Source organism: Fusarium verticillioides, chromosome 1 (genome assembly GCF_000149555.1).
Source record: "Fusarium verticillioides 7600 chromosome 1, whole genome shotgun sequence".
Classification (NCBI taxonomy): Eukaryota; Fungi; Ascomycota; class Sordariomycetes; order Hypocreales; family Nectriaceae; genus Fusarium; species Fusarium verticillioides.
The window spans coordinates 4,107,835-4,133,178 of NC_031675.1; the positions used below are offsets into that span (position 1 = coordinate 4,107,835).

At 49.7% G+C, this 25,344-nt stretch overlaps 7 protein-coding genes across 17 annotated transcripts; 2 read left to right on the forward strand and 5 right to left on the reverse strand.

Annotated features, from left to right (window-relative positions):
* Positions 1 to 1,458: 1,458 nt before the first annotated feature.
* FVEG_00717 (carnitine O-acetyltransferase) lies at positions 1,459 to 5,399 on the forward strand. Of its 3 annotated transcripts, XM_018887312.1 has the most exons (4): positions 1,552 to 1,947; positions 2,496 to 2,921; positions 2,971 to 4,962; positions 5,024 to 5,363. In XM_018887312.1, exons 2-4 carry the CDS (start codon positions 2,666 to 2,668, stop codon positions 5,173 to 5,175), a joined length of 2,400 nt encoding a protein of 799 aa, XP_018743056.1. In that variant the 5' UTR covers positions 1,552 to 1,947; positions 2,496 to 2,665; the 3' UTR covers positions 5,176 to 5,363. The 3 variants fall into 3 exon arrangements, with proteins under 3 accessions (XP_018743055.1, XP_018743056.1, XP_018743054.1); XM_018887310.1 differs by having other exon boundaries at positions 1,778 to 2,921; positions 5,024 to 5,399; XM_018887311.1 differs by having other exon boundaries at positions 1,459 to 2,921; positions 2,971 to 5,382.
* A 117-nt stretch (positions 5,400 to 5,516) lies between these two features.
* FVEG_00716 (hypothetical protein) lies at positions 5,517 to 12,156 on the reverse strand. Of its 8 annotated transcripts, none has more exons than XM_018887309.1 (7): positions 11,912 to 12,156; positions 10,452 to 10,758; positions 10,295 to 10,315; positions 9,705 to 10,153; positions 9,056 to 9,227; positions 7,754 to 8,540; positions 5,517 to 7,699 (listed from the first exon to the last, which is right to left on the reverse strand). In XM_018887309.1, the coding sequence occupies exons 2-7, from the start codon at positions 10,689 to 10,691 to the stop codon at positions 6,297 to 6,299; spliced, it is 3,072 nt and encodes a 1,023-aa protein (XP_018743053.1). In that variant the 5' UTR covers positions 10,692 to 10,758; positions 11,912 to 12,156; the 3' UTR covers positions 5,517 to 6,296. The 8 variants fall into 8 exon arrangements, with proteins under 8 accessions (XP_018743053.1, XP_018743048.1, XP_018743052.1 ...); XM_018887304.1 differs by having other exon boundaries at positions 7,754 to 8,654; XM_018887307.1 differs by having other exon boundaries at positions 5,667 to 7,699; positions 7,754 to 8,543; positions 11,912 to 12,144.
* Positions 12,157 to 13,554: 1,398 nt separating this feature from the next.
* On the reverse strand, positions 13,555 to 14,593 carry FVEG_00715 (hypothetical protein; the record flags this gene model as incomplete). The annotated part of the gene is made up of 1 exon (XM_018887301.1): positions 13,555 to 14,593. The coding sequence occupies one exon, from the start codon at positions 14,591 to 14,593 to the stop codon at positions 14,291 to 14,293; it is 303 nt and encodes a 100-aa protein (XP_018743045.1). The 3' UTR covers positions 13,555 to 14,290.
* Positions 14,594 to 16,157: 1,564 nt separating this feature from the next.
* Positions 16,158 to 21,191, forward strand: FVEG_00714 (DNA-directed RNA polymerase III subunit RPC2). Its single transcript, XM_018887300.1, has 4 exons — positions 16,158 to 16,372; positions 16,422 to 16,434; positions 16,499 to 16,600; positions 16,651 to 21,191. Exons 1-4 carry the CDS (start codon positions 16,246 to 16,248, stop codon positions 19,880 to 19,882), a joined length of 3,474 nt encoding a protein of 1,157 aa, XP_018743044.1. The 5' UTR covers positions 16,158 to 16,245; the 3' UTR covers positions 19,883 to 21,191.
* On the reverse strand, positions 19,964 to 21,623 carry FVEG_00713 (DNA repair protein RAD57). The gene has a single exon (XM_018887299.1). The coding sequence runs from the start codon at positions 21,435 to 21,437 to the stop codon at positions 20,118 to 20,120; it is 1,320 nt and encodes a 439-aa protein (XP_018743043.1). The 5' UTR covers positions 21,438 to 21,623; the 3' UTR covers positions 19,964 to 20,117.
* A 416-nt stretch (positions 21,624 to 22,039) lies between these two features.
* Positions 22,040 to 23,485, reverse strand: FVEG_00712 (60S ribosomal protein L15). 2 transcript variants are annotated; one of them, XM_018887298.1, is made up of 4 exons: positions 23,364 to 23,485; positions 23,162 to 23,253; positions 22,713 to 22,869; positions 22,040 to 22,654 (listed from the first exon to the last, which is right to left on the reverse strand). In XM_018887298.1, exons 2-4 carry the CDS (start codon positions 23,246 to 23,248, stop codon positions 22,287 to 22,289), a joined length of 612 nt encoding a protein of 203 aa, XP_018743042.1. In that variant the 5' UTR covers positions 23,249 to 23,253; positions 23,364 to 23,485; the 3' UTR covers positions 22,040 to 22,286. The 2 variants fall into 2 exon arrangements, with proteins under 2 accessions (XP_018743042.1, XP_018743041.1); XM_018887297.1 differs by having other exon boundaries at positions 23,162 to 23,485.
* Positions 23,486 to 23,618: 133 nt separating this feature from the next.
* FVEG_00711 (hypothetical protein) lies at positions 23,619 to 24,764 on the reverse strand. The gene is made up of 3 exons (XM_018887296.1): positions 24,556 to 24,764; positions 24,281 to 24,503; positions 23,619 to 24,231 (listed from the first exon to the last, which is right to left on the reverse strand). Exons 1-3 carry the CDS (start codon positions 24,593 to 24,595, stop codon positions 23,751 to 23,753), a joined length of 744 nt encoding a protein of 247 aa, XP_018743040.1. The 5' UTR covers positions 24,596 to 24,764; the 3' UTR covers positions 23,619 to 23,750.
* Between the last annotated feature and the right edge of the window lie 580 nt (positions 24,765 to 25,344).

Genomic DNA, 25,344 nt, shown 5'->3' on the forward strand with positions numbered 1-25,344 from the left:
TGAATTGCGCTTCCAAAGAAATGTGCGGATGGCCAAACATTTTAACAAAAATGTCGGCGCCGGGCCGATGCCTCTGACGGAGCGGAGCCGAAGACGGAGGACGAATCCGTGTTCTAAGGACAGCCGAGACGCCGGGCGCCTGGAGTACAAATCATCATACCATATGGCCGTGGGTCGGTACGAATCCTAGGGGAAACCAGTAGCACATTAGCTCACCAACGTCGGACTCATCCTCAGAAGAATACTGCAATGGCTAGTGCAGAAAGACAAGGACTGAACATATTATTGCCTTCTGACCAGGTAACTACGGAGAAGGAAAGTACGGTTTACGGCAAGACAGGCAGGGTTACCCCACGAGATCCCCCATCTTTTCCCCTCCAACCAATTGTCCTCCTCAAAAACTCGCCTCAGTTAATAAACATCTACAAGCCCTTTCAATACAACAGAACGTCCCTACATGCCGCTCAAGTCAACTCAGGTGTTCCTATTCTACCCACTCGCACTGGAACCTCAAAAGCCTGGCGTCTGGATGCGGCCGCGGCTGCGGCGATCCCGCATTTGATGTGTTGCTCTCCACTGCGGGAGCCAGGGAGCCAAGGTGTTGGAGCATAGGTAGGTAGGTAGCTATGACGAAATAAGCTCTCCCACTGCCGTCCTTTGGACCGAACCGAAAATAGGCCCTGGCTATCGAGTGCCAATATCTCTCCGTCGTTATACCCGTTACAGATCCAGAACTACCAAAACCATCGACAGCCGGGCTCCGTTGGCCCTCGGGAATGCCAAGGGACCCCGGAAAATTACACACTTATTAGCTTACACAGGCAATCGTAGGTTTCCAGTCTGTCGTTTGCCTGCGGCATGTGCTCTCTTCTTGCCGCACACCAAAAAGCATCACAAGCTCCTTTAGGTAATTGTCTTTCTTACCCATGGATGGGCCCCCAAGAAAAAGCAGAAATATCTGGAGGGCAACAGTTCGAGTATCACAGGCAGGCAACTTCTAGAAGACGCAGCAATGTCCTTGTCCGGTAGACAACACAATTTCTTCTCAACTATTTGAGAAGCAAAGAAATGATGAAAGAATGAGCCTCGCCAACCATCGTCAGCCCAGACGACAAGTGCGGCACATGATGCTGCGATTTGCTGCTCTCTACGAGCTGTCCACTTTAGCTCACCCATGACACCTCTAACCATGGTGCACCACATACCTCCAAATTCGATAAAGGACACCAGATCATTAGACAAAAGCGCTTGACTGTCCCTTTGAGACCTCACATCACCGCGTGCATGCAGAAAGAAAGACAGACAAGCAAGCAATCACACAGTACAATTGCTTTTTCTTTTCTTTTTGCCACGTGAAAGGACCCCAACTGAGCGGTTTCCCCTCATCATAGCCGCTTACTGGAATTTGGGGTTTGGGGTTATCATCAAGGCTTTTTTGCCTCTTTGATTGCTGGTCGGCCACTCCTCGTTACGGCGTTTGTGGAAGCGTTCAAGATATAGCATAATCCAACCAGTCAGAAGCAGTCCATTTAACTCCAACTGCCCTTTGATAGTGGATCCTTTCCGGTCTAGGCTTCGATCTATCAGCTCGACTTTGTCGTCACGGTTGTGTCTGGCAACCATATTCTGAACATCCCGTCGTCCGAACCACCAACCTTTATCACTTTTATTGTTCGGGAAACGTCCGTAACGGTAAACTCACACTCTGAACCGGCGACGCCTCGCGGCGAACCGTTCCTAGGCTCTAGTCTAGGCACTACGTAGCCAGGCACTGCACCTCCTTCGCTTCTGCACGCCACCCGGTTGACCTTACAAGATTCGTTACTGGGTAGCCTCATTGTCTTCATCCCGGTCTTATCCCCTTATAACCATCACGATACGGGCTCCAAATCCGGCACCGATTTCATCGTTACCGGCTCTTGTCTCTCGGGGATTTCTCGCTTTTCCGTACTGAATATTCTCTCCTGTTCTGTGTAAGTTCTATGCCAGACCCGTTTACCTCGATGTCCCCTGATCCCACGTTTCGGCACTGAGCACCTGTTGTCATCGGACTTGCGGAGGCGTTTCATTACTGCCAAATCCCGTCCTGGGCCCTCTTTGTCCTATCATAGCCCTCGGCTGTTTTCACTCCCCAAGATGCTCTCCCTCACGTTCGGCTACCCCAGTATTCTTTACGCTGAGGGTGAAGTCTAGAGGGTGTGCATGGGGTGCATATAGCGTCCACTTGACTCTTGTCTAAGTCAGCTTGGTCACAGTACTCTGCTTATATCAGAGCCATATTCCCTCTCAACTTGGGCTGGTCTTGGCTATTGTATTCATCACTCATCTTCTCCCATTCAAGAAAGCACTTCGTGTAATGCCAAAATATTTCCTTCAAGAGGGCTGTCATTACTTCTACCGAACCGCTCTCCGCGGACTCAACGTTAGCACAAGCGTGTCACCTCTCTACGCCTAAACTTCGTTTCCATCACCCCCGACTAACACCATGACTCAAGTCCGCACTTTCACTCCTCCTCAGCCCCTTGGAGACAGGCTCTCTGACCCAACTTCTGCTCCAAAGCCTGCTGGTTCTACCGTTCCGCGAACTCTTCCCGATATTCCAGAGCTTGCTCAACCACGGCGCAATTCTCCCCCAAGACTTAGCGGCGACTATACTCGTGTTCCAATGGCCAACTACAACGAGTCACGGAAAGATGGTGGCATCACTTTCTCTGGGCAGGACAAACTACCCAAGCTGCCTATCCCTGAACTCGAGGCCACCTGCAAGCGGTATCTTGAAGCTCTCAAGCCACTCCAGACAGCCCGAGAACATGCAGAGACACAGCATGCCGTCAACGAATTCCTAAAGAGCGATGGGCCCGAGCTGCAGGAGAAATTAAAGGCATATGCTCAGGGCAAGACGAGTTACATCGAACAATTCTGTATGTCAGAACATACCTCTGATTTATAGTAAAGCACTAACTTTCTTAGGGTATGATTCTTATCTCAACTTTGATAACCCCGTTGTTCTCAACTTGAACCCTTTCTTCTTGCTTGAAGATGACCCAACTCCCGCTCGCAATGATCAAGTCACTCGTGCTGCTTCTTTGGTCGTCTCATCCCTTGAATTCGTTCGTGCGGTGCGAAAGGAGGAGCTTGCTCCAGACAAGGTCAAGGGAACTCCACTTTGCATGTACCAGTTCTCGAGACTGTTCGGCACTGCGCGAGTTCCCACTGAGGAAGGATGCCAAATCGAGCAAGATCCTGAGTCGAAGCACATCGTCGTCATGTGTCACGGCCAATTCTACTGGTTCGATGTCTTGGATGATAACTCAGATGTCATTATGAGCGAGAAGGATATCTCCATCAACCTGCAGACCATTGTTGATGATGCAACCCAAGTTCCCATCCAAGACGCTGCCAAAGGCGCTGTGGGAGTCCTGAGCACCGAGAATCGCAAGGTATGGTCAGGCCTTCGAGATGTCCTGACCAGCGAGCCTGGTTCCAACAATGCGGATTCACTCGGAATTGTAGACACGGCCCTCTTCGTTCTTTGCCTCGACTACACAGAGCCTGCAGACGCTGCAGCCCTTTGCCAGAACATGCTTTGTGGTACCAGCGAGATCGAGAAAGGTGTTCAAATCGGCACATGTACCAACCGATGGTACGACAAGCTTCAAATCATTGTTTGCAAGAACGGAAGTGCTGGTATCAACTTTGAGCATACCGGTGTCGATGGCCACACAGTTCTGCGATTCGCTAGCGATGTTTACACCGACACCATTCTTCGATTCGCCCGCACAATCAATGGCCTGGCTCCTTCTCTCTGGGCATCTTCTAGTCCCGATCCCTCCAAGCGTGATCCCGAGAGTTTTGGAGATGTTAGCGTCACTCCTCGAAAGCTGGAGTGGGATATGATCCCTGAGCTCAGCGTCGCAGTTCGCTTTGCAGAGACTCGATTGGCAGATCTCATTGAGCAAAATGAGTTCCAGACTTTGGACTTCGGCCACTATGGAAAGAACTTCATCACTTCCATGGGCTTCTCTCCAGATGCCTTTGTTCAGATGGCTTTCCAAGCGGCATACTATGGGCTTTATGGTCGTGTTGAGTGTACATATGAGCCAGCCATGACCAAGACGTTCCTACACGGCCGAACCGAGGCGATCAGAACCGTATCGTCAGAGGTCGTTGATTTCGTCCAAGCCTTCTGGGCTGATAATCCTGTCGACGCAAAGATTGAGGCACTCAGGAAGGCGTGCCAGAAGCACACCGCAAATACCCGACAGTGTCTGAAGGCCGAAGGCTGTGACCGACATCTCTACGCTTTGTTCTCTGTATGGCAGAGGAGTCTGGATGATGACCTTGATAGTGGTTTCAACAGCAATGGCTACTCGAGCCCGGGAGATGGATACTCCGACCAAGCAGGATCGCCCGTTGGAAGCCCAGGTAACGACTCACTGCCCTCTGTTGACGGCGTCGAAGTGAGGCCTACACGAGATCGTGGCTACAGCGTCAACTCGAGATCGCGCGACCAGAACCCACTTCCCCTCCTGTTTGCTGATTCTGGGTGGGATAAGCTTAATAACACAATCCTTTCAACTTCCAACTGTGGTAACCCTTGTCTACGCCAATTCGGCTTCGGTCCCACATCAGGGGATGGTTTCGGTATTGGGTATATCATCAAGGACGAAGGGCTCGCTATTTGTGTTGCAAGCAAACACCGTCAGACAAAACGCTTTGTTGACACCCTCGAGAGTTATCTTCTTGAGGTTCGTCGCATCCTACGTATAGATAACCGCAAGATGTCAACTGGAAAAGTGAGCCGCGCTCGCGAGGTGGAAATCGAAAGACCCAAGCTCGTGAGCCGCATCAAGTCCAGAGGTCGTCCCATCACCGCTGTCGAGAGCCTGCGATCTGCGACTGGCACAACATCCCCCACCAACGAGAGTAGCACCTTTAGCGAAGATGACGAAATGGGCGGGTGTAAGTTTCTCCTCTCTTACCCTCAATTCCCCTCAACATAATAGACTAACTTGATAACTAGATGGATTCTTCGATGCTGGGATGCTGTTGCAAGCACTCAAGGCCCGCAACGAACAGTTTGAGTCGACTGATACGCGCGCTTCAGACAGGGCTGCAGCTGCTCAGGCTCGCCGCCGTGACATTGGAAAGAAACTGAGGCTGAGTGACTATTAATGATCATATCATATCATGTAGTACATATTTCATTGCATAGCGTGGTCATGGATCTTGCATGGAGTTAAAGGGAGGCTCATGTTTTATATCAAGACACCTAGGTGTAAGCATTGAAAGTAGTGATTTTACAGTTTTTGATATTTTATAACAAAGTCATATACATATGCGCTTTGTCCAACGTTAATCGCTACAAGATGTTCTCACAAGTACCAAGTCATCGGCTATCGGATAACGTAGCTTTAACTGCCCCAGGGAAACTGAGCACCGAAAGGTTGGCCAGCCTTAGAAGCACGTATTCTAGCATTGGAGATAGAACAAGCGATGGACCCTTTGACTAAGATCATGCAACAGCCAAATATCGTCACATTGCACAGAGCCGTGTAAGTTCAGTCGTATCTTGTACGGATCTAGCGACTTGGTTTTGTATCGTGGAAAAGGAGAGCATAACCTGTGCAAACCTGACTGACACTACTGACAGGGCAATCACAGGCACGGCCAAGACATTCACGTATTGGAAGCCATGCAAGTTAAAGCAACCCTGATTCAAAGACCTAGTCTAAATACAGGTAGGGGTACCTCCTCTCCCAGGCCAGCAGACTGGCTCCTCCACAAGGACCTCTTATTCTCCAGTAGAAAGCAATAAATCATCGTTTCCCTAAAGTCATACAACCCAAACATGAATCGTTCCCGAGTCGAATTCGCAAGCAAATGTGAAGGGAAAAGAAAACAAATAGGTCCGAAAAGAATTGAGTCATCTATACCGATGTCTGATGATTGTGATCTCGCCGATCCAAATACATGTACACGCCTTAATCGTGATACCCATACCCTCCTGTGCGCAGCCATTCTCCCCAAGCAAAGCACACGAAAAGCAGTGGCCCCAGGATAAGCGGCTGTAGTCCTATAGCGCCCTTTTGATAATGTACACACGGCAAGGCCCTGAAGGCCGTCGTGTCAATCGATCGCGATGGGCCTGCGCCCTTTTGGCTATGCTTCTGAGACGTGGTGAAACAGATCAAAGGAAAATCGTGAATCATGGCGGTGCCGACCTTGCGGTACCACTGAGAGCCATAATGAACGTCATTTTACAACCAGGTCCATAAAAATGTCAAGACACAAGTCTAAAGCCACTGGGGCTGTTCGCCCTGACCCGTGCTGACATTTCCGTTGCCATTGGCAGGGCTCGTAGGGACGCTGTTGCCACTGGCTTGGCCACCAAAGTTACTGTTACCGGCGCTGCCATTAGCTGCACCGTTGACAGCAGAATTGGGAGCGAAATTGCCAGGAGTCATCTGTCCGTATTGAGGCTGCTGAACAGGTCCACCAGAAGTAGGAACTTGTCCGTTCATGGCGGGGTTAGGGGAGTAGATGGGCATGTTCTGGCGCATAGGTGGCATAGGCCCACCGTGCGGCATACCATTGCCCTGGAGAATAGGACCACCTCCAGAAATACCTCGAGCGTGAGTAGCGCGCATAGGAATTTGACCCTGGGTGTTATCGGCTGGTGTCACTTGCCCGCTAGAGGCAGCGCTTCCACGGTTGTCGAAGGCCGAGATCTTAGCTTGAATACGACGGCCGTAAGGAGTTGTTCGAATCTGGGGAAGAATGGGGCGGATGGCCTCTACAAGGCGATGCTTCTGATGAGGAGTAGCATACTCAAGAGCAGTCTGAATGACATAGTTGGCGAATGAGTCCCGGAGGAGGCGCTCCATCTCCTGGTTGCGTAGTAGCTCCTCCACGATCAGATCCTTGGAAGGTGGCTGGGCGCAGCGCAGGCACTTCTCGATGACGTTGGAGCTGAACTTATGGCGGGACAGCTGAGTGATACAATCCTTGAAGGTAAGAACGATAGGCTCGGTGAACAGAGGTTCGTTCAAGTCAATGATGTACTGAACGACGTAATTGCCGAAGGGGTCCTGGACAAGAATTCGTGCATGCTCGGTGATTCGCTGGATAAGCCACAGCTTCTGGTCGCCAGAGGCATGGTCGATACAGCGTTGAAGAACACAGCAGCCGTGTCGGTGAGTGCCCACTTCGACACAGCTGCCGCCAACAGCGTCAAAAATGAACTGCGCATCAGGGGGGGTAAGTTTGTTGAGACACTTCTGAATGACATGGTTGCCGTTGAGGTCCTGGATAAGTTCCACAACCCGGTAGCGAAGAGCCTCGATGATGATGTGGACCTGCTGAGGGGTGCTCACATACTCGATCATCTTCTGGAGTGCGCGTGTGCCGTGCTGGTTGAGCGCGATGCGGACCATATCCTGGGAAGCATTTTGAATCAAAGTAGTCCTCTCATCGTCATTGCAGAACTCAAGGAGCTTTTGGCACAAATAATTACCAAACGGGTCCGTCATGAGCTCAATGACGTGCTGGTTAGTTTCGACCCAAATCATGTGAACCTGATCGGCGTTGCGCTCCTCAAGCTTCTTCTGGAGGTAACGGCAGCCATGTTGGTCCTTGCAAAGCTCATAGATGTTGCCCACGAAGGAATCAAGGGGCGTGTTCTGGTAGCGAGACATGGCTACAAAGCAAGTCAGTGTGTGCTGATACGGAACTACTCTGGAGGCAGACTCACCTTCATTGTCAAGCTGTCGGCGATGCTGAATGACGCGTGCCTGGCTGTCTCGAGGCTGATTACCCTGGTTGTACGGACCCGCGTTATAGCCGTTGTAGTTCTGAGGCTGATACATGTTGCTGCCGTTGGCCCCATTCATGTTCATCTGCTGCATACTGTTCGCGAGCATATTGACATTGTATCCTCCTGGCTGATGGGGGGGTCCCTGAGGCATCACCTGGGGAATGCCGCCTTGAGGGGTGCCTTGAGGAGCGCCGTACCCGTTGGCGGAATAGAACATATTGTTGTAGTTGTTGTTCACGGCTGCGGCCCCGGCGGAAGGGTTCACCATAGCAGAGGGTTGCACTGCAGCTGTAGTACTGGGCCCAAAGGGAGCGGCACTGGCCTGCAGGGCAGACTGGATCGAAGGATAGTTGTGCTGCTCACGGCTAACAGCAGGGTTCTCTGAAGAGAGCTCCCGACTGTGGCCACGATGGACCGCACCAGCTGGGATGCGGCCAAGGCTGGCATTGTGGTTGTGGAAATGCTGCTGTGCATGATTGTTTGTCTTTGAAGACGAAGTCCCAGGGCTCTTGACCGTGGGAACCTCGCTCGAAGAGAACGAGCTCTGCAGCTTCGGGGGAGTCGCCATGTTGGGAGTCGCACTAGGAGACATGATGGCACCAGTCTCAACTGCGTTTTCCGAGATATACTTGAGATCCATAGAATGGCGGAGGGAAGTAGGCCGAGATGCTAGGCCAACAAGATCGCTTACGATGTTGGAGCTTCCGTTGATTGAAGAGAGACTCTGCTGAGGGCGATGACGGTTAACAACACGGCTCCAACCTCTTGAAGAAGATGTCGACTCGGGATTAGGAGACGGGGATAGGGCAAGATCTAAGGCGGCCGAGGACGCTGAGAGCTGAGAGTAAAGTTGTGGGTCAGAATTCGACGCAACAATAGTACAACAATATAGGTTCTGTGGTGGGGCGCTTGAATAGATAGATAGAGGGCCAAGAGCTCAAGATCTTATTGCGCCAAAGGAAAAATAGTAGGAAAGGAAACCGACTGGGCCTTATGCAGGAGAGTGGAGGAGGGTTCTATGTAGAAGAGCAAATGCTGAAAGACAATGGGCGCGTGGTTCATGGAGAGCTCGAGGTGAATATGCACCACTCAGAGAAATGTGGAGCCCAGTTGTAAGTCGAGAAGCTGGAGCAAAGCAATAACTTCCTGAATAGAGTCTCCGCGGAGTTGGCTCCAACTGATAGGGGTGAAATGGCGAGATGAAAAGTTGCTGAGATGAAAGAACGTGAAAATACTTACAATCTGATCGTCGTGACGAACAAGAGTTGGGAAGTTTGCATCAGGAGCACTATGGCCTCCTGCATTCGTCTCTTCGTCGCCAAAAAGAAAACGAGTAGTGTTTGTTTGATCAAGACCAACGTCATACATCCCCGTACGTGAACGCGTCACAGGCATCGAGTATCGATTGATTCTATCGTCGAAGTTCATAGTTAGCTTTTTAAGATTATCCTTAACAGCAAAGTCGATGCTAGCGTTTGCTGAGTTGGATGAGGATTCTTGTATTGTGTTGTTTGAGGAGGTTGAAATAATGGGAGTCAAAGCAGAGATTGACAGAGAGGATTATATAGTCCTCCTGAAGCTTTCTGTTCCGAGAGTGAATCACTGTTTGACTTTTGCGAGGTTTTCGCCTTCTCACTAGAGAAAGTCCTCATACAAAGCAGAGCTCTCATACTTTGGCTCAGAGTTAAGATGCACCCACCAATAGCACCCCTCTTAAAAGGTTCCAACGCAGGAAACCTAGTAAGGAAATATAGCCAGCTTGCTTATGTGTCAATTTACAGCAAAGCCCAAAGCTGGACCTGCAAGAGCTCTAATGGCAACCCCCACTTGAAGAGGTGCGCGCTCAGGAATAGAAAGGCATGGACATGCAATAGGAGCTGTCACTTACGCATTACCAGAGCGATGACTGCTGGGATCTTGTCGAACAGCCTCCTCCTTTTCATCATCACTATTTCTTCGAGTAGTTGGCACAGAACGCGAAGGCATTTGGGTCGTAGTATCCTCAAATCCAAAGCGTGCCTGTCTGATACCGGATTGAGGAGAAGCAAGTTGCGAGCCGGATCTAACAGGGCGGTTGAATAGACCTGGGGGGGAGGTCAAGCTAGACATAGAGTATCGGCTCGGCCGCGATAAAAACGTAGGGAATCCAGAGTTATCTCGGTATTCGGGGGGTGTGGTGGGCTCGGACTGGTGGCCACCCATTCTACCAACTTCCTCCTCCATCTGAGCAAGTTCCAAAGCCTCTCGTCTTTGTTGTTGATCCAGCTTTTGCATCTCGAGCTCAAACCTCCGCCTTTGCTCACGGATTCGTTCATACTCCATCTTCTTCTTCTCGATCTGAGTCTATCATTAGTTAACGGCCGTATCTTGGGTTGGTTGGTGTCGCATCATTTCGGATTCGAGCGCTTAGGTCCGACTTGAACAAATCGGCAAATACGAAGGCAAATCTGGGCAGAGAATACGAGCATCAGAACGTACCAATTGCACCTTGTGCATTGCCTACCATCACACATGTCAGTACTTGCTGTTATTAGAGAGATTGGCAACTTTCGTAATCTATCACTAAACGAAGCCACCCGAAGCCCTGCTGGGGTTTCCAAGCAAGCGACAGATTCGTCATATGTTGATTACTCACATTATAGTCCTGGGAAGTTTCGGGCACCCGTTGAGCACCCAGAGAGGAAAGTGTCGGGACTCGACCAGAATCGGTGGTAAAGCGACGAGGTAGGCCAGATCGATGGTCGTGGGCGCCGGCATGAGGGTTGACCTGGGGGGCAGGCATTCTGGAGGCATTTCGAGTAGGTGAGACAAACGAATGCATGGACTGGTCGTTGCCCCGCGGGGACTGCTGGGAGCGAAAGCGTAGTTCATCCATGATGGACTAATAGATACAGGATAAAGATAGTACACGCCGAATTGGCCAGCGGTCTCAGCCTATAATACTAAAAACATGAAAGAAACAGATGAGCATCAGTTACCGCGTTTGTATAGACGATAAGGTGTAGGATGATGCAGAGGAAGGGCAAAAAGAGACGAGGTAGGTAAGTAGGCTAGGTAGGTAGTGGATGGAACGTTGTTGAGAGGCGGGGTGGACGTGGTCAGTGTGGGTAAGGCCCTGAGAATGGGGGGTGTCTTTTGGGGCTGGCTTCCTGAAGCAACAACACAGGGGTGTTGGTGGGAGCTGAGTTTGGTGCACCTCAGACTTGACTTGGAGTAGCCGGCCTGCGTGCTTGAGGCAGTGTGAGCATAGGCAGCCGGGATTGAAGGCGAACTGCACAATATACAGAACCCATCAGGACCCATAGGAGCTCAGGATATGGAGAGGCTAGACGAGGAGGACTTGCTGCGATGATAGAGCTTCAAGCCACACGGGCCACAACGATGTCGTGAACAAGGAGGCAGAGACAGAGCTCGGAGTTGAAGTGTTGAATTCGGAATGGTGCAACTAAGAAGTGGTATGAAGCGTGGGATGACAACATTTGTAGGAATGACCAAGGCCAGGAAAGAGAGGAAGGGCACACCAAGGGATATAATCTTCATACTCTGTCTGTCACAGTTCCGTCTGTCTTCTATATTCTGAAAGCAAATAACCATCGCAAGAACAAGCGGGGAGTAGTTGTTCGCCTGGCCGTCTTGTCGGAATTAAAGGTAGCATGGGCGCATGATCTATACCAAGTTGGCGTGCCGTGCCGCGATGTGAATGGATATCTTTCTACCAAAGTGAAATATGGATGGGGATATTGCACTATGTCGCCGGCGGCGGTGGGTGATTCGTGGTGCGGTGCGGGATGTCGGGTTGCGTATTTCATGCCCGCCGCGCTATGCTCGGTACCTTTGGCTGAAGACGGGGCGATAGAACCCACAGGACAGAATGGAACGGAACAGAGTAACAAGATAATATAATAACGATTGTGGTATTACAGACAACACGCCTTGAAGCTGATGGATGTCCTTGAGAGAGGGTAGGAGAGCGAATGAGTGACAGGGGTGGAGAGACGGGAGGTACAAGTTCCTTCCTTCTGGGAGGTAGGTTGGTTGCCTGCTTTGACGAACCAGAGATAGAGACAGACTCTAGACAAAAAAAAGTGAACCAACCTGGATCTGAAATGGCAATCAATGCACGGGAGTCAACAATCAATCGTACAATAGACACTTGGCAAGTGTCTTTGGTGGTGATACAATCGCTGATCTAGTTACAGGCTTTTCTCTCTCACAGCGCGCCCTGGAAGCCAGGAGCGACAAGCTGGTTTGGAGGAGAGGAAGCAAGTTGCGATCAGTAGGTAGGCAAATAGTCGAGGTTGGCGTGAGAGTGAGTGATCAGAGAAGAAAAATAGGTCAAGTACGGAGTATCTAGTTGACAATGGGGACCTAAAAGATTGGCCTAACGCGGGTGTTTTACGCTCGGCTTAGAGGTCGGCGCGTGTACGTGGACACCAGACAGGGCCTCACAGACATAAAGGCAAGGATGAAGCAAAGAGCAGCAGGGATATATACAAGGTTTCCATTGTTTGGGACCGGGGGGCCCGGGGCCGGGGGGGGCGGCGCCAGGGGAGGGGGGGGGCGGAAAAGTTTCTCATATTCAACACCGAATATTGCGTTTATAAACTGTATTCTTTTGATTACATACAAGCCAACATACAAACATTCGATGATATAGTCGCGGAACGAGACAAGAAATCATGTTCAATCAGGGGTTGTCTTACTCAAGAGTGAGGCTGACTGTTCTGGTCCAGATCTACATATACACCTCGGCTTACCTCTATCCAGGGAATCAAGAGCCAGCGTCGTACTCAAGTTTGTTAGACCAAGCGGGTAACTTACATGACATACACACACACACGCACGCACGCAAGACACCTCCCTCACATGAAACTTTTTTCAAGAACTGCATCTGGTCCATCAGAGCCCAAGAAACCACTAACGAGACCATCAGTGGGACCCAAGCCAGGCACCATCAGAACAGAAAAGCAAAATCTCCAGGGGACGGGAAGGGAGGGAGGGATAGCGGATGGATAATGTCCACTTCTTCCAACGGCTAGACACATCAACTAGTGACGGCCGAGTCCAATTGGTGTGTCGGCTTTATTCCAGAAGCAAGTGAGTGTGAAGGGTCCATTTGTGCTTATAAATTTGCATATAAAAGCTCAGTAATTCAGGCTTGTCTGGATCCAGTAGAGTAATAGTCGTTGCTGCGGATGGTCGAATAAGCCTCGGGCTCTTCTCGTCCACACGCCTTTAGAGGTGGGCTATGGCTTGAGCAGGGTGTTGTATAATACAATGCTTGAATATGTGCTGAGGGATGCATCATATGTTGAGACAATCACGTCTGCTGAGACACCAGATATTTATACACAAAACGCATTTATAGTTGACTCATGTTTGTAGAGGAGATTGGGCCGATTATACACATTGTATCGGGCCTTGGCCATAACGGCCTCGGATCTAATCGTGCATTGGAGCGCAGGTTGACATGAGCATGGAGGGTTGCAAGGATTGTGCATCATGGCTTGTCAAGGTCCCTGGCAGCGGCACCTTGGCTTATTACAATGATAAAAAACCTCCACTGTGGCCGGTGTCAGTGTTTCTCAGCCTGCGAGCATTTATCGGAGTATTTATCCCTCCTGACCTGTGTATATGTTGCACTAGACGAGAATTCGTCCATGTTCTGCGCTACTCAACAGGTTCACACTACGAATTGTGAGACAAGCATGAATCTGCAGGGTGAGGAGGAGAGATGCGTGTCGAGTTAAGGCTGCTATTGGGTCATGCACTCATTTTCCCCTCCTACGACAGCAAGCTTCAACATCTGCATCTACCAGGATTAGGATTCGGCTGGTTCGTAGCAAGACCTGGAATTCCTTTTCAATTTCTCCCAGAGTCGGAAGAGTCAAGTTGAGAGTCACTCCCAGAGACATTCAGGAACCTGTAACGTGGAAAAGGTAAGAGACTAGGTACACAGGGTCTCTAAATGCCGGTTGAAAGAAACTTGTCTCAATCGTGTCAACCCACCATAACCTCTTCTCGTGAATGGACAATGATTGATATCTCGAAGCCCCCGGTCTCAAAGAGGCACGCAGGACCTGGACCAAGCGCACATCCCCGTCACTCCAATATGATCCACCGATTGGTTGGTGTTTCTATCCTTCCTGCACGTCACCCAAAACCCGTCCCATCCTGAACTGCAAAAGCCAAACTAACATGTCCCCAGATTGCCCTTGATGCATCGACCAGGAACGCCCTGACATGGGAGCTCTACTTATATCAATCTGACAAGTCCGTTGCAGCACAAGCTGTCAATATTAAGTCGGGCCTCATATTGCCACTCAATTTCGACAGCATCTATAGCCGTCAGCCATCCGCCACAGACAGTTGACACATGACGATCCATAGCCTAATTTCGTTCACCGCTTCCAATACATCCTCCACCTGGCGCTTCGTTGGTTTTAAGCTGATTCGCACCTCTGACTAGCATTGCTAACAAGAGGCCAATGACACGGAAATCGCGGTAGCTGACCATGGGATACAAATGATGGATTTGCTATCGTTACTGATTGATGGAGCCTGATCAGGAACCGATCGATAGACAGTCATGGCCTTAGTCCGTGGTGCGACTTGCGTCATGCTTCCCTTTGACCTCACGCAGTAGCGTCTTGGGATGATGCCATCGAGGCCAATCAGCGTCAACAGTTCTGAAATAAATACAAAGAGGCCATGGGGGTCACAAAGGCCCTCGGCCTGGTCGGTACGAAATCCACCCTGAGCAGCGCTGTTGCACATGGGGAACCACTAGTTGAGCCACTGCCGATGGGGTTATAACTTAGCTATGGTTGCGACTGTTAAAGCTGCAACGCCTTGGGACGTCTTTATCAGGCACCGTTCCCACACAACTGCGAATAACTTCGTTCGCCGTATCGACCATCTCATAGCCCCAAAACGGTAAGGTCACTGGCTCGAGTCGTGCTGGGGAGCTATGACAGTAAATGTTCTGGCGTGAACCATCTTCACCAGTCCAAGTAACATGAAGCATTTACTCTTTAAGGCATCATCGATGGGCTTGAGTATGACAGTACGTACGGAGTACACATTCTTCACTACAGCTTGACGAAGCACGTCGAGATCCACCACATGCTTCTTCTGCATGTCCCTCTGGCTGGTTGCCCCTCACTCTCAAAAAGACTCAATCCCTTCACCGACTTTTACAGCCTGCCGCTACAAGTGGTCCTTCAAGCTAGTCAGGTTGCCGTCCCACCCTACTCCGTCGCGACTAGAAGTCAGGGTCCGATCAACTCACACTAGGGGGCTAATTGCCAACGCCAAGAATCATGTCTTTGCTTCATCCCGCTACGATCACAGCACAAGGCCAGGTGAGCTAGCTTTCATGGGCTACTGAGTGGTCTCCTCACTTCAGAACATACCCGTCAAAACCCCAGTGACACACATCGATGCTAGGCATGAACAGATAGACAACTTGCAGAGGGTTACCTGCCTATGTGTACATGCTCATGCGGGGGTGTGATGTTGTACAGTTGATCCCGAGGCCATGTCTGTGAGCAACCTGCGTTGAGCAAAGTATCCATGCTGAGGGTTGGAAAATGGCAACCGCCATAACGATGAGGATCGATTGTTCTTTAATATACACATCATGTGGTTATTACCTTGGGTAGCGATTAATTGTAGAAATGGCGTTGACGCCCAAAATAACATCTTTCATCGGTCTCTTTGACAGAACTACTGTTGCGTTTAAGCATCCAACACTTTGTGTGGCTATTCTATATTTCAGCCGGATAGTACCCTGGAATCGAAACTGTATTTGGGCCTTCCATTGGTGATAATGTGATGCCAGTCTTACACTTGACGAGCCTCTGCGAGCCTATATGCTAGACGCCATCATTACTGAAAGCTACCATGCATCTCCGATGGAGGTTACTACTGCTAAATAGTTTGACACTGTGCTAGGTGTAATAAATGCGACCATGTCACAAATTCAGAAAGCATTACTCTAATGCCTTTAGAAAACAAAATCGACCATCAGAAGCATAGGGTAGGCCAGATCAAGAGCCGTAGACGTCGGATTCGTAGTGAATACATTAGGTAATATTGCTCATTTCTGAAGAATACTATACAGCTCAGAGTAGAATGATATACAAAATGGAAGCCGGTGCTTTCTATAAAATGCCTGTTTTAAAAAGGAGTCTACAAAACGTTTCAACGTACGCGTTTGTACAAACATTGGAATATATCACGTGACACACATCACCAAACTCTCGTCCCCCACCGTGGCGCACCCGATCAAGCCGGCTCCACCTATGACCGCGGGGCAAGAACTTTTTGCGAAGCTATCGCAAGCTGGTGCAGAAAAAAAGTAGTCGCCGCAAACACGCACCCAAAAACCATCCTTTTTAGATGTGCGCTCTTAGGTGACATTCAAGATGCCTACGGTCGACGATGGCTTTGAGGCTCTCCTGGAGCCATTCTACAATGGCAAGAAGCTTACAGATCCTATTTCCACAAAGGAGGACAAGTTCCAGCTCCTGCCAGCCTTCTTGAAAGTCAAGGGTAAGGATGCCGATCAGCCCGGTGAGCCGTCTTGCTAACTCATTTATAGGTCTCGTCAAGCAGTATGTATCCGGATAAAGCGCGCAGAGCTTGCGATTGTACCTCGAAGATTCTAACTCGAACTAGGCACATTGACTCCTACAACTTCTTTGTGGAGCAAGAGATTAAAGATATCGTACGCGCCAATCGAACCATTCGAAGCGAAGTAGACAGCAACTTTTGGCTAGAGTATGTACTGGGATATCAATTAAATTAGCCATGCTAACATTACTTTCCAGGTTCACAGATATCCGAGTAGACAGTCCTCGACGTCAAGATTGGACAGACAACAAGTCACATAGCGAAGTGACTCCCATGGAGTGCCGCCTTCGAGATATGACATACGCCGCGCCAATCTTTGTCGACATACAATACATCAGAGACAAGCAGCGAATTGTGCGAAAGAATGTGCCTCTTGGACGCATGCCAGTCATGCTCAAGAGCTCTAAGTGTCGTCTCGCCGGAGCCAATAATACGCAGATGGAGGAGATGAACGAATGTCCACTTGACCCTGGCGGTTACTTCATCATTGGTGGTACCGAGAAGGTCATTTTGATTCAGGAGCAACTGAGCAAGAACCGCATCATTGTCGAGGCCGACGAGAAGAACAACATTATTTCAGCATCGGTCACCAGTTCTACACACGAACGAAAGTCGAAGACCTACGTTACTCTGAAGAAGGACAGAATTCTGCTCACACACAACGTCCTGGTGGAAGGTATTCCGATCGTAATCATCCTGAAGGCTCTGGGAGGATTGTCAGATATGGAAATCATGCAGCTTGTTGCTGGATCAGATGGAAGATACCAAGATGAATTCCTGGTAAACTTTGACGAGGCCACAAAGGCTGGCGTTTTCACTCAGCACCAGGCGCTGGAGTATATCGGAGCAAAGGTAAAGATGGGTTCCCGCAGAGGCACATTCGGTCCTCAGGTGCGCCGTAACCACGTCGAAGAAGGCCTCGATGCCTTGGCCAACCTGGTCATTGCCCACGTGCCCATTGAGGGACTGGATTTCTACCCCAAGGCCATCTATGTGGCTCAGATGACCCGAAGGGTCCTCATTGCCGCCCACAACCCCAAGTTGGTTGACGACAGAGATTTCGTGGGAAACAAACGACTTGAGCTGGCTGGTCAACTTCTCTCACTTCTATTTGAAGATTTATTCAAGCAGTTTACATCTGGAGTCAAGATGTCGATCGACAAATTCCTAAAGAAAAACAACAGGGCGGTTCCTCTCGATGCGGTTCATATGATTAGCAACCACGCCAACAACATTGGATATGGAATCAACCGAGCCATTCAGACTGGAAATTGGACTGTCAAACGCTTTAATATGAACCGAGCAGGAGTCACCCACGTTCTCAGTCGGCTGAGTTACATCGCCGCTCTTGGTATGATGACCCGAATAAGCAGTCAGTTCGAAAAGACCCGAAAGGTGTCTGGCCCTCGTGCACTTCAACCATCACAGTGGGGTATGCTATGTACGTCAGATACGCCTGAAGGTGAAGCCTGTGGTCTGGTGAAGAACTTGGCTTTGATGACCCATATTACTACCAACGTTGATGAAGAGCCTGTCAAACGGTGGATCTTTACACTAGATGCTGGTGTTGAACCTATCCGCAATTTCTCGGGTGCTGAGATGCACCGTGAAGGAAGCTACATTATTCATATCAACGGTACTCCGTTCGCATTAACTCGATACCCGAAACGATTTGCGCAAAAGTTTAGAACTATGCGAAGGAGAGGTTGGATCTCCCCTTTTGTTGGCATCAATATCAACACACACTTCAACGCCGTCCATATTGCCACTGATGAGGGCCGTATTTGTCGACCTTATATCATCGTTAAGAATGGTAAGCAGAAGCTCAAGCCTGAGCACTTGCGATTGCTTCAGATGGGCAAAGCGACATTCGACGACTTTCTGAACCGCGGAATCGTGGAGTATCTCGATGTCAACGAGGAGAACGATGCCCTCATCACCATTTATGAGGACCAAGTGACACAGAGTACCACTCACTTGGAAATCGAACCCTTTACAGTCCTGGGGGCTGTCGCAGGATTGATTCCCTTCCCCCACCACAACCAATCCCCTCGTAACACTTACCAATGTGCTATGGGTAAACAAGCCATTGGTGCAATTGCATACAACCAGTTCAACCGCATTGATACTCTTCTGTACACACTCGTATACCCCCAACGGCCCATGGTTATTTCAAAGACCATTCAGCTTATCGGTTACGACAAACTTCCTGCAGGACAAAACGCCACCGTGGTTGTTATGTCATACTCAGGATACGATATTGAAGATGCTCTGGTTCTGAACAAAGCATCAATCGACAGAGGATTTGGTCGTTGCCAGGTTTTCAGAAAGTACACGACGGAACTGCAGAAGTACCCCAACGGACGCAGAGAACGTATCGGAGACCCCGAGAATGAGGGCGATGGCAAGATTAAGCGCCGGATCGCTAAGCACGAGGCATTGGATGACGATGGTCTTGCAATTGTTGGTTACAAGGTAAACAGCGGCGAGGCTATGGTCAAGAAGGAGACGCCACTTGACCAGACAAGCACTGGCATTGGGCTGGACCGTGGACCTGCCGAGTTCCGCGACTCATCGGTTTCATACCGAATCGCAGATCCCGCATATATCGACAAGGTCATGATCTCTCAGACAGAGAAGGATACCACAGTAATCAAGGTTCAGACGAGACAAACTCGACGCCCCGAGTTGGGTGACAAGTTCTCGTCTCGTCACGGTCAGAAGGGTGTCGTTGGCATTATTGTTGAGCAAGAGGACCTGCCTTTCTCTGATAGTGGATTGAGCCCCGACATTATCATGAACCCCCACGGTTTCCCTTCTCGAATGACAGTCGGTAAGCTCCTTGAATGTCTAACGGGCAAGGCCTCTATCGTCCACGGCCGTCCTGACTATGGCTTTGGAGATGCTTTCCGTTCTCATCCGTTGGAAGAGATGAGTCAGGTGCTTGTAGACCATGGCTTCTCGTGGGAGGGCAAGGACTACTTCACATCGGGTATTACTGGAGAGCCACTGGAGGCGTACGTCTTTAACGGACCTATCTACTACCAGCGACTCAAGCACATGGTGCAAGACAAGATGCACTCTCGATCCCGAGGTCCCCGAGCCATCCTTACTCGTCAACCTACAGAAGGTCGTTCGCGAGATGGTGGTCTGCGTCTGGGAGAAATGGAACGTGATTGCTTGATCGCCTATGGTGCTTCCCAGCTTCTGCTGGAGCGACTCATGATCAGCTCGGATGGTACTGAGATTGATATCTGCCAGCAGTGTGGTCTGTTCGGATACAAGGGTTACTGTCACACATGCAAGAGTACAAGGGAGGTTACGAAGATGACGATGCCGTATGCAGCGAAGCTGCTTGTACAGGAGCTCATCAGTATGAACGTCGGAGTGCGACTCCAGATGGATGACGAGTTTCCCCACCCCAGATAATTAGGGTTACTTGATGGATATGCATAGAATGGAGTTTTGGAACTTGTATACCTTACATATAGCTAGCATAGTCATTTATGAGGCGCTTAGGTAGTCTAGAGGTATTATTTTGGTTGCTTCAAGTTTCTATCTATACCCATATCTACAGTGAGTCTTAGCCTGTCGTGACTTTGATAATACAACTTTTGCCAGTGGCCGATACACAACTTTATATACGCTCTTACTTCCATGCTCGTTATTGCTTCTTGGCATTTTGAATCTTGATTGATCTTAATCCTCCCATAGTAACTTCGAACTCGACCGCCCCGTCTAAGCCTTGACCCGTTGGAGGCGCGTGGGGCGCAAATACAACTTTCATCCACCTTCGCCATCCTCTGAGTGTAGGTGCTGCCAAGTCAGAGTCGTCCTCTGCTGTAACTGGCGCAGCTTGTCTTATACGGCCATAGACAGGCCGCTTGAAGAGTGCAATACGACAAGCAATCTGCGTTGACCACACGAGGCCCAAGCTTGGGGTCTTGAGTGAATAAGAAGCGTGGGGATCATCGCCCCAGCCTGTGAACCAACGTTGTTGATGATCAAGCATTAGGGCGGGTGGAGGCGGAGGACCATCGGGATCTTGTAAGGCAAAGGGTAATGATGACGAGGGAGTGCCAGGAAGGTTTGTAGATGAAGGGGGAGGCATACTCCTTGAAGCGAGGGGACTCTCATAAGCGACGCCACTGCTTCTAGGAGGTGCATGTCGTGGTGTAGAGCTGGATGCGAATCGATCAGCGACCTGGTTGGCTACAACAACAGCGAGATTATGCCGTCGAGCTAGATCGCGAAGAAGGGCACCGAGACGAACGAGTTCAGCACTTCGAGCGGCCATATTAGAGCCGTGAGAGCCCTGACGTTCGAATTCAGCACGATAGTTGGCGGCCACTGAGTCGAGAATGATGAGGCCTATGTTGTGACGGGACAGAAGTACGGGGACTTGAAAGTCGAGGATGTGATCTTGTGTCTCTAGATCAGGTGTGACTGCGCTGCGAATAGCATCAAGTGAAGGGCGGGTTTCAGGATCATCGTATTGTTGTAGAATGGGGTTTGAGTTGAGCATCTGGGCAAGACGGCTTGTGGCGAGAGCTGCCTCAGTTGAGATGTAGAGAGCTTCACGGCCCAGACCATGAGGCGGAGGAAGTTGGACAGCAAGACATAATGATAGAAGAGCTTGTGTCTTTCCAGCACCGCTCTCACCAGTGATTTCCGTTATCACACCAACAGGCACGCCCCCTCCTAATGCAGCATCCAGACCCTCGTCAAGAGTACTGATGACGGTGGGGTCTTCAGCCGGTTGAAGTAGCGGCTGCTGTGGACTGAGATCGTCAGAGAGAGACGCTTGTATAGCAGCTATAAGACGCTTGAGATCGAGGATAGGGAGGCGTGTCTGCTTTGCTATGTCTGCGGGATGAAGGGTGAGAAGATCTGTTGTTGTGAGAGCCTGTTGCTCAATCGTTGGTATCAGAGCGGCAAAAGGGCGAAGGGGGAAGGAGGGTAGGATTTGGAGGAGGTCTGTCATGAGGACGGCTGAATAGACATGAATGTTTGTGAGTGAGCGAGACGAGAGTGAAAAGTGAGGGTGTAAGTGAGTGTGAATAAGTGAATGAAGGAGTTGGCTTGGTGTTGACAGCAAAAGTGTATATCTCTTTCTTCTGGATTTAAAGTCAAACTCTATGGTAATAACAAGTCTTTACCCTTACAAGCACTTTTGTTCTCTGTTTTGCTCTGGTTCAGTTTGCTTTCTATCAAGAGAGTTGAGGTTGCACTTCACGCGTTAAGTGAATGGGATAGACGCGGTTACATACATGACGCGCTTAATTGGATTGGCTGAAAACGCCACAATATCAACGCCACATCAATGGTGAGAAGAACCCACTTAAAAGGCTGCAAATTTACTGGCCTGGGTTCAAATTCATTAGCAATACAGCAGCACTACCTAGGTACCTAGGCTTGAGAACGAAAAGTTTTGCTAAGCGTTCAGAAACTCCTTGAGCGAAGAGGATTTTCAACACATCCAGAGCAGTCAAATGTTTAGTTTTTTGGTAGCAAAACAACCCTGAAAATGTCAGTGCTGTTATCAAACACTTCAGGCGTTGCGTTTCATAAGCGTAGCGTATTGGCCTTGAATCACGGCACAGCACCAAATCACCAATCGGTAGGCAAAAATTCGGGAAACCATATTCTTAATCTTGATCATGAAATTGGAATTGCTTTTGATTCCATTTTTTGTGCTACCAAATAAGGTTCCCGACTCCCCAGAGTCCAAGCATGCAGTGCCAAAACCAGACCCTCCCAAATCGCATGTACAACCGAACAGCCGCGTTGCGAATAACAAAGCCAGCTCCTCCCGAAGCAGGGGGCGAGCTGTTTATCGGTATCGCCACAGGGACAGGGTGTTGTGGCGCTTCCAGGTCTTTCTGCGGCCAGCCTGGGTCTTGTTGTAGCGGTGGCCCTTGTTGAGACCACGGGACTTCTTGCCGGTGGCGGTGAGACCACGAGACTCGCGGTGCTTGTGGACGGGGTTAACGATCCAGTTGATGCGGGGGTCGATGCGGATGGCCTTGTGCTGAGGGTCGACGAGGATGACCTCGTAGTACTTGTAGGTAGAGTCCTGGTTGATCCAGTAGGAGTTGAGGACTCGGAGGTTAGCGCATCGGCGGCCGACACGCTCCTCAGCGGTAGCCTTGAGAGATCGCTGGTACTTCAGCTGGTTGATACCCTGGTTGGTGGGCTTGCCTGTTGGGTCGGTGTTAGATACTGACGTCCCCCTGTTCTCGAGAGAGTAAAAACCTACCATAGGTGGCACCCTTAGGAGCAGGGCGCTTGCGGCCACCACGGCGGACACGGACACGGTAGATAACATAGCCCTGCTTGGCCTTGTATCCGAGACGGCGAGCCTTGTCCAGACGGGAGGGGCGAGAGGCGCGGTGGATGACGTTCAATTGACGGAGCTATATTGATGCACTCTCAGCAAATGTTCAACGAGTGTATAGCACAGACGGCGGTTAATAAACAGCCTGCTCCGTCTCAAGTTCTCTCTCGGCAGTGTCCAAGCGTACACAGTTTCTGTGTTGATTCCGTTGTTGGGAATTTTTATCCCAGTGCGAAGTATCCAAAACTCGCACGAAAATTTCGACCGCTTCGGACAATTCGAGAGAACAAGAGAGCGAGAACAGGTTGAATCCGCCGTCCACATGGGGAATTGATGTTTGTGCTTGTGCATATCTTGGTGGTTTAACGTACTTCCCAGCAGCGAACTCGGAGGAGGAAGGCAACGACATCCGACTGCTTCTTCTTCTGAAGCTCTTCGACATACTTGAGGGCACCCATCTTGGCTGTTTATCGCAGAGACGACAGAGGTTAGCGAGAGAACAAGAATGAAGGGAAAACAAAGGCCTTGGAAGAGAAGAAGAAAGAAATTCTCGAGGAGGGGGTTTTCACATACCGGCTTGGTCGAGGTCCTGGTGGTTAGTAGGAGGTCGAAGATTTTCAGGAAAGAGAAGGAACCACCGAAATCTAACTTTCCGTGGGAAAATTGTGGCCTGTGGGTTAAGCGATGAGCTAGCCCTCAACGTGGTCTGTGCACGGTCACGTGTCCCATGCCTTTGGTTTCATTCCATGTGACAGGGATAAGTCCTCCGGGTTGGCACTGTTCCCATCGGTGGCAGGCTTGATGAAAGACATGGAATACCTAGATGTCTTCGTAAAACTGTGTATCTGTAGCTACTCAATTGGTTTATGTCTTGCGCTGCACTCCTAGAGACAACTAAGTTATTTCATATGATCTCTTCCAAGCCATCACAATTGATTATTAATGCCGTTAAATCATCCTTCAGTTTTCAGTTGATAGCACTTTCAACACCCCAGTAAACGCCTTCAGATGACCCTGCGCAATCTTTCCCCATATATCATCAGGCATCTTTGGTAGAGCCTCCTCAATCAGGTCCCATGCTACATGTTCAACCCCGCCGGCGCCCTCAGATGGTTTGGGAGGAAGTTCGTGTGAATCAGGCATAATGAAATGATGGATCATCTTCGAAGCTATCGCAAGACTGTGCTTGCTCACATCCTCCAGGTCATTGATATCTTGTTGCCAGCGCATCCAGTTCGGTGCTCGGATCTTGTTGTCTTGTTTGACTAGACCTTCGTAGTTCCTAACATCACTCTGTAAATTGTCGAGTGCTTTGAGAATCATCTTTGGGTAAGGTTGGATGCTCTGTCTCTGCAGAGCCGAGGAAGAACTCGTCCAGGGAAGAACGCCTGCAAGATCAGGAGAGATATCTTTCTTCAATATTTCGATGCCAATTCGAGGACTGTTGGTATTAGAAAATTAAATCGAACGAAGTGCCAGAAGGGACATACACCAGTGTATGAGTCTCCTTATCGATGAACTTCACAAAGTCGGAACAGTGTTTCTTGATCCGGCTCTTGGCTTCACCAGAGAAAACCTTTCGCCTCTTGTTGGAAGAAGCGTTCGTTGCGCGCATAAAATTCTTGCCCCTGCGTTGGTTTGTTCCCCTCGCACCTGGTTTTCTGGGAGCCCTGGTTGTCTTCCTGGGAGGTGCATCTTCGGTACCGTTGCTCTCTCATGTACTTTTAGCTTCTGTAGGCGAACTCGTGACTGTATCTCCACTCACCCGTAGCAGATGCTCTTCTCTTCCGTGCTCGCGGGGGCATGATACGATGATGGAGTGCTTCTGTTGAGAGGTGACAAGGTCGATGGGATGAATGTTCGGAAGTCTTGGCTCACTCAGAGGCGTTTTCTCTGGCCACGAGCCAAGGAAGTCAGCTACTGCTCGAGCGTATGAAGCATCTGGGCACGCATAAGGTAGGGAGGAAGGTACAAGTTGTTGCAAGAGTGGGAAGGCGCTTTGGATACTTTCTCAATATGGCATGAATCCGGATCTGCCTGAACCACCAATAAAAGTTATTCTCCAAGTATTATGGCATGAATCTCTAGGTAACTTCACTTTATTTCACTTTCAGATAACGTATAAGCAAACCCTGAGCTCGAATTTAATCTATCACATAATCTCATTTTCGAGCATTGAGCCAAACAACCCCTTAAAAAATAACTCATTTGCCCGCACGAATAAGCAAATGAGTAAATCAAGTCTTTGTCATACATGATTTCGGATAATTCTCCCGAATGTGCCCCCTTTTTGACTGCGTATTAGTTACAGTGTTAGATGCGAAGTCCTTGGGTCTTTCTGTCTATAATCTCAGCCTGTAAAAGAAAAAATCCATGCCGTCGAATGTTATCTTGTCTTCCCTCCCTACTCCCCGTTGTCGTGAAATCGGCCGTTGGATCATGGACCCTGAACAAAGCTTTGGCGATATGGAATTCGAAAAGCAGTTATTGAACAATCTCCTAATACTCAAGGATCGAACGAGAATTGCCAATCAACGCCAAAGAAGATGTGAAC